The sequence below is a fragment of the Sinocyclocheilus grahami genome, unplaced genomic scaffold (assembly GCF_001515645.1).
Source record: "Sinocyclocheilus grahami isolate Dianchi unplaced genomic scaffold, SAMN03320097.WGS_v1.1 scaffold875.1, whole genome shotgun sequence".
Taxonomy (NCBI): Eukaryota; Metazoa; Chordata; class Actinopteri; order Cypriniformes; family Cyprinidae; genus Sinocyclocheilus; species Sinocyclocheilus grahami.
In genome coordinates this window covers 148,561-161,845 of record NW_015506054.1, presented here as the reverse complement: position 1 = coordinate 161,845, position 13,285 = coordinate 148,561, and the positions used below count along the sequence as shown (strand labels likewise).

Sequence of the window (13,285 nt, the reverse complement as noted above, 5' to 3'; positions counted from 1 at the left end):
CTATTTAAAACTTGACTCATCTGTAGTTACATCTTGTACTAAGACCGACGGAAAATGAAGAATTGTGATTTTCCAGGCCGATAAAATTAGGAACTATGCTCTCATTCCGGCGTAATAATCAAGGAACTTTGCTGCCGTACCATGGGTGCAGCAGGCGCAATGATATTACACAGCGCCTGAAAATAGGCTAACTTCCATCAACATAACCAACGTGACCACCTGCTTGCACAGGGAGCGTGCTGGGGACTATTTTCAGGCGCTGCGTAATATCATTGCGCCTGCTGCACCCGGCATAGAAAATCGCAACTTTTCATTTTCCGTCGGTCTTAGTACACGATGTAACTACAGAAGAGTCCAGTTTTAAATAGGAAAAATATAGAAACTCTTTGGCCATTTTTGAGCGAGATGCTAACGGTCTAATCAGATTCAATGATCTATGCTAAGCTACGGCTAAAAGTGCTACCGCCTGACCCGGAGATTGGCTGAATGGATTCGAAAACGGTAAAACTCAACCGTTTAACTCTAGGGGAGTTGGAAAATGAGTCTATTTTCAAAAATAGTGCAGCATTCCTTTAAAAAGTATCACCGATTAAAAGGGAACACCGTCCACATTACAACCTCAACTGGATTTGCTGCATGTAGACAACATAAAAGGAAACTGTAAAAGCATAAGGAAAAATCCTCACAAAAGATCACAGCCAAGTGTTAGTGATTGGAAATTCCCCCTGTAAACGATTCAAAGACTCGCTGATAAATATGTAAAGGAACAGACAAGACACACCTGCTGATGGAAACGCTGAGCTCACTGCTCCCGTCTACAGCTGAAAGATGCATTTCATGCATTAATTGCTCATTTAACTGCAGCAAAAATGTTTCACAGTGAAATCTGGTTAATAAGTTTAAACAAATATAAAATAACAACAGCATGCTAAGATTTAAAACCAATGGATAAAAGCAAACCAAAATGTAAAAGTGAAACACTGCTTAAACCAGCGTTAAAGGTGTCCTTAAAGGGACAGTCCACCCAAAAATGACAATCCTGTCATCGTTTACTCATCTTCATGTCATTCCAAACCTCTATGGGTTTCTTTCTTCTGCGGAACACAAAAGAAGATATTTGGAAGAATGTTGGTAAACAAACAGTTTCCGTTCCCATTGACTTCCACAGAATTTTTTGACATACTACGAAAGTCAATGGAACCCAAAACCAGCAGATTCTTTCAAGTATCTTCTTTTGTGTTCCACAGATTAAAAAGTCATACAGTTTTGAAAGTACACGAGGACTATCCTTTTAACCAGGAGGTTAAAACAAGATAAACCCCATGGTTAACTGTACATATCTCTAGTTAGAGAGTTAAATGAGGGATTATTGTGTTCATGGAGTTTTAATATGGATTTACACAAGAGTCAACAGAGGATTAATCAGGCTTTTAGAGGTAGTTAAGAGTTCAAAACCACCACAGGCCAATCATTTGTGAAATCTCAACTCGGGACATGCTACGACACACACTTTAATCAGCTTCATAAAAACAAATCCAGAGTCCCTTCCTGTTCAAGAATTCCACAATGACACAAAGGAAACAACAAGCTATTAGTAGGCCATAAAAGCGTGTCATCTGATTGGCCCGTGTTTGATTCAAGCAGCAGCGATGGTACCGTGACCCCAATCATATACTGCAACAGCCTGTAACGTCTGCTAGCCTTCAATACAACATCCTACAAATCGCTGACACCGTTAGCAAACGCTAACGCTGGCACTCGCAGGGTCTAATTTTAGGGCGAATGATGTTGCAGAAAGCACACGGAATGTGGTTTGCATTCACTCGCATTACTGAAGTAACTGTTATAAAGTCCAGACGTGTGGTAGTTTTGTTCTAGCACTGTTCTTCTGTGTTCAGAATGCAAATCAGGACCTGAAACAATTAGTTAATAAACAAACTAATGATCCATTTCAGATTTTAAAAGCTCAGGACATTTACATACACTTCTTCTCCAACAATTCCCGAGGAGAAATAAGAAGAAACAAAAATGAGTCAATAGTTAATGTATAACAAGTATACGGAGCTCATATTAAAAGCTAAAATTAATGTGGACAGCAACCTAGATTCAGTGTTATTTTAGTATTATGTATATACTATTATAGAATTTAGAAATATTACAAATTATTTCTATATTATTCCGATACTATTATAGAATTTAGTAATATTTAAAAAAACATATTTCAGTTTTCATTTTATTTTTTTTTATTTTGTTGTGATGTTGTCATCTTTAAAAAAAATAGAATTTTTATTTCATTTTTAGTTTCAGTAATTTATTTGTTTTCTTAAACTTGTCTAACTTGTCAGTTAGTTGGCAAGGCAGCATTTCTAAATTTCATATTTCTAAACATTTTTTAATATTTCTTTTAAAATTTAAGTTTTCCGTCTTATATTTGTATTTTATTTCAGTTTATTTTAATTGTGAAATGTACTGATTTCTGAGTGAAAAATTGTTTCTACACCAAATTAATGTGAACAGCAAACCAGATCCATTGTTATTTTATTATTATTTATATACTATTATTGAATATAGTAAAATAACAATATTTTAGAATGTATTAATATTATACATATTTTTATATTTTCAGTTTTAATTTTAGTTTAGGTTTTAGTAATTTTGTTGATGTTGTCATTTTTTTAATATTTTTCAAATGTATTTTTATTAAATATTTTATTCCTATATATATATATATATATATATATATATATTTATATATATACAGTGTGAAAAATTGTTTCTACACCAAATTAATGTGAACAGCAAACCAGATCCATTGTTATTTTATTATTATTTATATACTATTATTGAATATAGTAAAATAACAAATGATTTATATTTTATTTAGGCACTATTTTAGAATGTATTAATATTATAAATATTTTTATATTTTCAGTTTTCATTTTAATTTTAGTTTAGGTTTTAGTAATTTTGTTGATGTTGTCATTTTTTAAATATTTTTCAAATGTATTTTTATTAAATATTTTATTCCTATATATATATATATTTCATTGATTTTTATTTCAGTTTTAGTTTCAGTAATTTACTTGTTCACTTGTCTAACTTTTCAGTTAAGTGGCAAGGCTGCATTTCTAAACATTTTCAATATTTCTGACGTTTTTTTCCCCATTGTAAGGTTTTCATCTAATATTTGTTTTATTTAATATTATGTTTTATTTAATTGTGAAATGCAGCAATTTCTTTGAGTGAAAATTGTTTTTACACCAAATTAACGTGGACAGCAACCCAGACCCAGTGTCATTTTAGTGTTATTTATATACTATTATAGAATTTATAAAAATTAAAAAATATATTTATATTATTTAAATACTATTATCGAATCCATTAATATTCAATTAAAAAAATATGTTTATATTTTCAGTTTAACTTAGTAATTGTTGTGATCATTTATTTGTATTTTATTCATTTTTTATATTTTTATATTTTACTTTCATTGATTTTTATTTGTTTTAGTGTTTCATAATGTCAATACCTCAACATAAGCTTGTTTATTTCAGTTAGTTGACAAGGCAGCATTTCTAATGTTCACATTTCTAAACCTTTTTCAACTTTCAAGCTTTTTTTAAGTTTTTCATCTAATATTTTTTTTAATTCAGTTTTATTTCAATGAAAGAAAATTACTCGTTCAGTTTTTCTACTACAAAATGTAACATTTTATTCAGTGCGTTACTTGCCATTTCTTTGTAATTAATTGTGAAGTTTACCTATTTCTGAGTGAAAATTGTTTCTACACCAAGTTTTTGTCAGAACAGATCTTTGATCTTGGGAGAACCCGATGAGAAATGTTTGCGTTTATGCTGAGATCTCTTCTGAAACTCAAGAGGAGACACGAGAGATTTTTTTGAGATGAGAGCAACATTAGGAGACTAAAGCAAAAGCTTTCAATTTTCAGACTGGAAGACAAACATCAACAGGTCGGGAGCCGAGAGGAGGGGCGGGCTGACGGACAGACGGCCTGTTATCAGTTTCCAAGAGGGAAATATAGACAGGAAAACCATCTGAATGAGGGGAGGGGACGCCTATCGGAAGCACAGAGTAAACAAGCTCCTTTTTAATCATCTAGACTCACGTTTTCAACCTAACGCTTTGATCTCGTACTCCATTAACGCATCCATCCCAGCCTCCCTATCATCCGTCCTCCTGAGAGATCAGACAGGACAGGAGATTGTTCAGAAGAAAAGTGGAGAGTTACACGATAGATACGAGGCTGCCAAGACGTCGAGGGCGCCTGCTCGGCTAATTCTAACGTCTGCGGTCACGCTCATCGTAATCCAATAAGCCATTTCTGTAGAGGTCACACGAGAAAAATGAGGTCAGTTTGCAGATCAGTTGATGATGGTAAAGGTTAGGTGAGAGCTGGGCTGGTGGTTTGATCAGATCATACATCATAAGTAGTTATTTTTGCTGAATATTGAATGAAAACATATGCATATATACAGTATAAAAATGTACATATACACATTATCATTCAAAAGTTTTGGGGTCTGTAAGATTGTTTTGTTTTCAAAAGAAGTCTCTTCTGCTCAGCAAGGCTGCATTTATTTGAAAATACAGTGAAAACTTTAACAGTGTGAAATATTGTTGAGATTTAAAATAACTGCTTTCTATGTGAATATATTGTAAAAATGTAATTTATTTCTGTGATTACTCCAGTCTTCAGTGTCACATGATCTTCAGAAATCCTTCTAATATGCTGATTTGCTGCTCAAGAAATATTTCTGATTATTATCAATGTTGAAAACCGCTGTGCTGCTTCACATTTTTGTGGAAACCGTGATACATTTTATTTTCCAGGATTCACAGATGAATAGAAATTTTCAGCATTTGTTTCAAATAGAAATCGTTTGTAACTTTAGAAATGTCTTTACCGTCACTTTTGATCAGTTTCACGCATAATTTCTGAATGAACCCATTAATTTCTTTCACTTTTGAATGGATTTATTTACTGCAATATAAGCAGAAGTGCAAAATCTCTACCGAACCCATTTCACCCAGCACTACTGTAGGTAAGAGGATCTGATCTTAGATCCGTAGCTTCAGTCAGGGGCTCAGTATAACCTGATAGCGCTCTTTGTGAGCGTTTACAAAGGTTACGCTAAACTCTCCTCCACGAAGCGCCAAACAAACAGGGAGGGAAGAAGGAAGAAACTAATCTAATAGACTTAGAAGGAAAGCACACTCTTTAAAATGGGTTAGCATCTTTTAATTGACCCTCACAGCCACTGCTAGATTCAGAATCATGGAGTCAAACATTTGGAAATAACTTCTTCCCTCAACACTGGCCTCCATACACCCAAAACATAAGAGTTAGGTTAAGAGTGATTGAAGTGTCCAAATGTGTCATTGCATTTTTGTTTTGCTTAAGTGTGCATGTTCTTCACAATAAATGTTTTTTTTTTTATTTAATGCAATACATGATGACATTTAAATATGGAAGCCCGTTTCCACCAAAGAATAAAATATAAATAAATAAAAAAGATTACTGTGACTTCTCACAATTCAGACTTTTCTTGTAATTCCGTTTTAAGTCAGCAATTAAATGAAAAAAGTGTGACTTTTTATCTCACAAGTCCAATGTTTTCCTCCTCGCAATTCTGTTTTGCTTCTGCAATGACATAAAAAAAAGATAACTGCGACTTTTTATCTCTCAATTCTGACATTTTTCCTTGCAATTCGGTTTTGTTTCCACAAAATATTTTTAAAAATGCAGTTGCGACTTCTCACAACTGACCCTTCACAAAGACCCGCCCCCCCCTTAGTTACCTTTGCTACATCCGACCAGCCATGGTGCTCTCATGCCACACACCATGTTCTCACGCAGTGAAAAATACACGGCGGAGCAAAGAGGAAACTGACAACGTGCCAACAGACGAGACAGAGCAAGTATCAGCTTTCTAATTTTGTTAATTTTTTAAGAAATTCAAACAATAAATACCATTTTGTGGCTCTTTAATGTGTGGTGACAGACCACTGTAGCGTCTCAGTTCAAGCGGCACATGATCCGATCATCTCTTCCTCTTTACTAGTTATAGTACAAAATAAACATGAATGAACATCAGAAGGTATCTTGTTTCAACCGCAGAAAGACATCAATGCACACTATTTTTCAAGTTGAAGTCCACCGACATTAATCTACTCTCCAGTCTGGTTTGTTTGTCGGACAAAATAGCAGATTCTGTGTTATGATTGGTCAGATCACCTGTCAATCAAACTCCCAGCGAAGGTCAACTCAATTATGACTTTTTTTCCTCTCGCAATTCTGTTTTGTTTCACCAAAACGAAATTAGAAAAACTTAGCTGTGACTTTTTCTCTCACAATTCTGACTTTTTTCTTGCAATTGCGAGTTAATATCTTGCAATTCTGAGTTTATATCTCTCCTTTTTTGCCATACAAACAGAGTTGTGGGGGAAAAAAAGTCTGATTTGTGAGATAAAGTCATAATAACCTTGTTTTTATCCTGTGGGGGAAACAAGTTTCCTAATTTATAATATTTATTCCATATTTAAAAACATTTTGGGGGTCGTTGTGTTGCTTCGTTGGCATAAACAACACTAAAGACAAGTCTTTGGTACTTGTTGGGTCTTTCCCAAAAAGACTCATGGCTGTATTCGATCAAAAGGGTGCTTCTACTAAATACAGAGCATACTTAGGACCATGTGATATTTCAGTTTTTCTTTTTTAATAAATCTGCAAAAATGTCAACAATTCTGTGTTTTTCTGTCAATATGGGGTGCTGTGTGTACATTAATGAGGAAAAAAAATTTACTTAAATGATTTTAGCAAATGGCTGCAATATAACAAAGAGTGAAAAATTTAAGGGGGTCTGAATACTTTCCGTACCCACTGTATATATAAAAATCTAATATATTTCTGGTTTAAACAGCAAAAGGTACCACTTGTGTCAAATCAAATTGCACATTTGTAATTCAAAATAAACAGAGCACATATGATCGGCTTCCATTAAAGACCAGTGGCTGCGCCGAGAGGCCGTTTCTCCTTAAATAAAACATTTCCACCATCATCATGTCTGATCTTGTTTTTCTCTGCCTGTGATCCGCCGACCGGCCCAGAAAAGCCAGTCAAATTTGGGTAGCGCCGCTCGCCAACCTGTGGCCTGGAGAAACAACATGCTTAGGAAGATCAAATGGGATGGGAGATGTGTAATTACTGGTGGTTATGAAAACTGGCTGTCATCCTCAACGCGGCGAATTCAGAGCCGCCCGAGGACAGCGAAGGCAGACACGCCTGGAAAAGCACTAATCCAGCACACTTAACTAAAGAGGCAGGCTGTTGCTTCACTTCGTTCAGTCTGGAGTTCAATACAGAGGCAAATGAACCATAGACTTTAGGGCCAGGTGACATATATTGAACCTTCAAGGATTCAAAGTGTTTACTGTCATATGCCCATTGAGGAAAACAAGGTTCCCTGAGCAATAAAATTCTTACTTTGCTGTCCACAATGAATGCCAAGACAGTGCAAAGCTATACACACACATACACAAACTATACACACATACATACAATGTAAGAAACATAATAATAAAAACTGTGCTGCAGTAGTAGGAATATAGACTATGGAAAAAATTGAAATATAGACTATGTGTATCTATATATGCGAGTATAGAGTAGAAATATAGAATGTGAAAATAGAAATATAGACTATGTATATGGTATCTACATATGCGAATGTACAGTATTAACTTATGTGCAAAAAACAATAGTGCAGTAACATGTGCAAATGTTACACGATGCCGGCTCAACGAGATTATATATATATATATATATATATACATACACGCACACATAAAGCAAGTACATAACATTCTCCAGATATTTATTAAAAGATTAAAAGTATATAGTTTTAGATTTATTTTTCCTTGTGGTCATGTGTTGTAAAACATTGTGGGAAAACATGCATTTATTACTATTTTAACTAGATTTTTACTGTATGTTACTTTTTATATTAAACACTTTTAAATCTAAATTGCAAAAATACAATTAAAACCCCCAAGCAATTACAAAGCAAATACATATAAATATCCAGATTTATATATCAAATATTGTCAAAAGACCAAAAAATATAGAGACATAATTCGTCCAGCCCTAGTGCACTCCATAACTGGATGCACTGCATACAAACATGCTATACAGTAGATCATTGGATATCATTCTTCCCAGCAGTAGATAAAAGCCGTAATGTTGAATTCATGTGGGCTGGCCAAAGGAAAAAGTGAGGGAAGAAAAGATAGAAACTTCCCCCTACCCCCACCTGCTTCTATCACTTTGTCCCCTAGAGGAAGGGAACATTATGCAGGAGGACAATGCGCCAAAGCAAGCCAGGCCTGTTTCAACAGGTTGGCGCTGCAACAAAAAGCATCTGTCTGTTCGACACGCTCTCTATAAGCAAGAGACTGATACCCTTCTGTAAAACACATGTGCATGCATTATCTTTCTGATAATTAGTTCTACTCAGCGGATGTTTCTTAACCAACGCAAAAGCACTCGCTCAAATACAACTGCCGCCTTCAGCGACTCGACACAGTTCACAAAACACCCTTTACAGAGCTTGAACTTTCAACCTTTGAGTTACAAACCCACAATGTTCTTTTGCATGGGCTTGCATTCATAATTTACACTTTGCATGTAGATACTAGTTACCGGTGGCATGAATAACACCTCAAAACATTTGTGATTTTGATAAAATGGCCTAAATAAACTCTCAGACTTACACTGAAGAGAGACCAGAATATCACAGAGATTTGAAGGTGGACTTTCCTCACTTGAAACAGTAAGAAACCACCTAGCAACCACTCAGAACACAGCGCATTTTGCACTCACACCGCTCACACTTTCTTAAGATAAAGCAAAAATGTAGCTACAACTTGCAACCGAACGGAGAAGCTAAATGCATTTTGCCAATAAAACAAATCTCCAGAAACACTTTTCTTCATCCGTGTCTAATGAAGCAATCATCTCTTAATGTGAACTGCTCTCAAATTCAAACGCAACCTCATCAAGCTGATCACAAACACGCACTGCACTAACAAAAAATCGGATTTAGTTTATTTTTATGATGCAATAACTCTTTCCCACAGGGATAAAGGCTTTCAAGATCCATTTACAGTTAGTGCATCCCCTCTGGCTTGATCTGGACGGCTCTTGCAGAGAATCGCAGAACTCGCAGCCTTCAAAGCCCAAACATCTGGCAGTATGGCCTCAGAGAACAGACCTAACAGTTTACAACACCACAAATCTATCAGCTCCAATAAGAGCCGGGCGGTTCTTGGCACTCACACAGATGCATTCGATGACTTCCCAGGTGAGTGATTCTGCATGCAAGACGACAACATGTACACTATGCCATCAGCAAACTCTATAGACTTCTATGTTATTGATTATGCAAAGAGTTGTTGGCGTTTCTGGTACTATGTGACAAAACATCTATAGTGGCCACAAAATTGTTAAATATAATAGTTTGAAATAAGCAGAATGTGATTGCATTTATTCTGCCAAATGCTTTGTTAGAAGAGTGACAAATGACACTTTCTTTGATCTAATATCTAATGCAATGCCATTCGGACAGTTTTAGGTGTCCAAATACTTTTTACATTCAACTGTTTGCAAGTTAAAGCTTCCAAGACCGAAAGTGATCATGCAAAGAATTGTTGGTGTTTCTGGTACTACATGACTTGTATCATGGCCTAAAAATTTAAATGAAAAGTCCAAAATAAACAAAGTTATTGCATTTTTAATTTGTTAACCATTTTGCTAGAAGAGCATGCATGTGCTGTTTCTTTAGAACAAGTGCCACTTGCTTTGATCTAACAATAATGCATTGACATTCAAACAGTTTTAAGTGTTGCTCAGTTGTCCAAATACTTTTTAGGGTCACTGTCTGCCAGTTAAAGCCCCCAAGTCCAAAATGATCATGCAAAAAACTGTTTTCTGGTACTATATGACAAAACATCTACAGTGGTGCCAAAAAATAGTCAAAAATGAATGTGATTGTGTGGTTTCTTTACAATAAATGACACTTGCTTTGATCTAACATCTAATGCACTGACATTCAGACAATGTCAAAAGAGTCCAAATACTTTTTAATGCCAATGTCTGCCAGTTAAAGCCTCCAAGAGCAAAGATGCATGAGATACACAACTGTATTCCCTTACAGATCCTGCGTTGTTACCTAGACTCTATAAAGGGGTTTTCGCAGCAATGCAATAGAACCTCCATTTCAAGAACCTTTCAGTGAACAGTTCTTGAACCATTTTCCCAGTATAAAGAACATTTTAAATAATCTAAAGAACCTTTTTCCACAACAAAGAATGGAAAATTCCAAGAAGATGCCAACAAAGAACATCAGTCCAATGCATGGCTTGAAAAAACCTGAAAACATCTTCCAGCTCTTACCTGCATCAGTTTCCCTTCAGCATAGCCTGCGCTGCCCCCGGCGAACACCCCTTCTAGGGTGATTGGCCTGCTGGTGGGCTCCTGTTTCAGCAGTGACACCTTGATCATGGCTCGGGGTGCGGAGCGTTCAGACTCCACAGCAGCGGCTAGTTCCAGGCCCGTGTGGCCCAATGCCACCTGCAAGACAGCCATGAGCAGCCACGGCCAGAGCCCGGCCAATCGCTGCACAGGAACCCTCATTGTCCTGGCTGCAGCGGCGGGCCCCGGCCATACATTATGCACTGTCCACAAAGCTATCCGCCCAATCAGAGCTCAGCTGAAAGACAGGAGAATCCTTAGAGGTCACTGAAACTGTCCAAAAAAAAAAACCAGTGGCTTTTAGAGTGGGTAGTTTTTTTAGTTTTTTTTTAATTCAGCAGGGTTGAGATTTGAAATAGAAGAATATTATTAACAATTGAATGGAACTTCAGTTGGTGACTGGCCTCAAGTATCACTGACAGAACATGACTGACAGAGTGATTGACAGCGGGCAGCCTCCTGGCGCGAGCATCGATTTAAACCACAAAAAGAGTTTAATATGACCGCCTAAAGGTCATTTCAATGATATTGCAGATTTCCCCGTGGCATCCCACGCGTCGTGATTGATAACGAGACGTCATAATGACTCCATTATTGTGCGGTGCGCCGCGTCCACTTCAAAGGATTCCAAACATTCCAGAATGTAGCAGGTTGTAGCAGAATCACCGCATCCGTCAATGCAACAATGTCTCAGTTACTCCACTCTGATCAAGCCGCAGAGAACACGCGTAACAATCCCACTGTGAACGGCTGGAATTTTTTTCCATGCGGTCCAACATAAAAAAAAATAATTATCCAGATAAAACAAGAACTTCGCGGGAGCGATCGAAAACACTGTCAGGAGGGAGCCGTTTCTGAACACTCATTCCCATGTTCCTAAATGAATTAAGACTTCACAAATCTGTTCGACTCAGATTATATCTCCACAGATCCATGTCGAGAAATCCAGTCACTTCAAGTGTAGAAGCCTCAGTGCTGTTGATCCGAACTGCAGGAACGCTGGAAAAGTTTAAAGTTGAGAGTGAACGCGAGTGTGAGCTTGCGTGCGTGCGTGCGTATGCGCGTGTGTGTGTGTACCTGCTGACTGTCAGCGAGGGTGGAGCAGAACTTATCCGACCCATTAAACGCGCGCGCGCACACACACACACGTCTGGTTTACTATCCCTGTGGGGACTCTCCATAGGCGTAATGGTTTTTATACTGTACACACCGCATATTCTATCGCCCTACACCTAAACCTACCCCTCACACCAAACTTTCTGCATGTTTACATTCTCAGAAAAACTCATTCTGTATGATTTATAAGCTTGTTTCCCCATGGGGACCTCAATTTAGGTCCCCATGAGTCGGTGTGTATTCAGGTTTAAGTCCCCATCGGGATAGAAAAACATGCACACACATTACACACACTCTCTCGCACACACACTGCGCCCTCTAGCTGACATCACTGGAGAAACATCAGAATTACAGAACGATGCTGGATGCCAAAACTGATTTTCTAAGCATAACGTGAATATAATCATCAGTGTAACAACTGTTAAGCTTCATAATAACCTTGTAAAATGCAATGGACTTATGACTGAATAATTATTATCCCTCTAATGCATGCACAGCCATGTGAAAGGAATAGTTCACCCAAAACTGAATATTTGCTATAAACGTATTCACGCTCAGGCCATCCAACAAGTAGATGAATTTGTTAATGCGAACAGATTTGGAGAAATGTATCATTCTATCACTTGCTCAGCAATGGATGCTCTGCAGTGAATGGGTGCCGTCAGAACGAGAGTCCAAACAGCTGATAAAAACATCACAATAATCCACACAACTCCAGTTCATCAGTTAATGTCTTGAGAAGCCAAAAGAAACAAATCCATCTTTAAGACTTTAACTTCAAACTGTTGCTTCTGACTAAAATACAGGCCCAGCGAGGGTGAATAGATTTTCTGCTATTTTTATTTTTTGTTTTTGAGTGAACTATTCCTTTCAAATCAAAAATCAGACGTTGAAAAATAGTATTTTGGATTTGTCCTTTTAGGGATGTTGATTTGCGCAAAACAGACAGAAATAAATGGAAGACAGGTTTTTATTTACAGTAGGCCTTTCTGTAGTTAAATTGAGTGACTACAATTTGTCAGAGGGCAACAAAATAAAAAGGTTAATTACACTAAATAACAGAGTAACATACTTCAGCTGCAGAATCTAATTGTATTGTCTCCTAATTTAAAGGTATACTTAACTACTAATTAAATTATAGGTCATTTTATAATAAAGTCCTTAGGGAAATAAGGATTTATTTTACTGGACACAGGGCCATCGTTAGGAATTCTGGGCCCTGTGCACTGAATTTGCTATGGGACCCCCACAAAATCATGGACCCCTATTACTCAGTTCCACTATTACCCTGTCTGACACCCCTGACCGGACATCTATCATGACTTGAGCTGCTTTATAATATAATAATATAAAAAATATAATTATCTGAGCAGTCAAAATAACATAAAACACAGCAATGACACACATTCAGCCTTTATCAGGGATTTCACTTGCTTTGCATTTATTCAAATTCAAAAAGGCTGAAAACAAATCAGTTCATTCAAAGCTATTAAAATCTAACTTTCACTCTTGTGCTACAATGACATTTTTTGATATATATTGATGCTTATGGATACTGAAATATATGAAATATAAGATAAATAATTTAAGAATATATATATATATATATATATATATATATGA

At 36.5% G+C, this 13,285-nt stretch overlaps 1 protein-coding gene across 1 annotated transcript in view; it reads right to left on the bottom strand.

Moving 5' to 3' along the window:
• LOC107563429 (E3 ubiquitin-protein ligase RNF43-like) overlaps positions 1-11,594 on the bottom strand; it is an 85,761-nt gene extending 74,167 nt beyond the window's left edge. The window contains exon 1 of the mRNA XM_016248307.1: positions 10,469-11,594. Within this exon, the coding sequence (XP_016103793.1) occupies positions 10,469-10,708 (240 nt within the window). The 5' untranslated portion in view covers positions 10,709-11,594. The remainder of the gene's footprint in view (positions 1-10,468) is intronic.
• Positions 11,595-13,285: the final 1,691 nt, after the last annotated feature.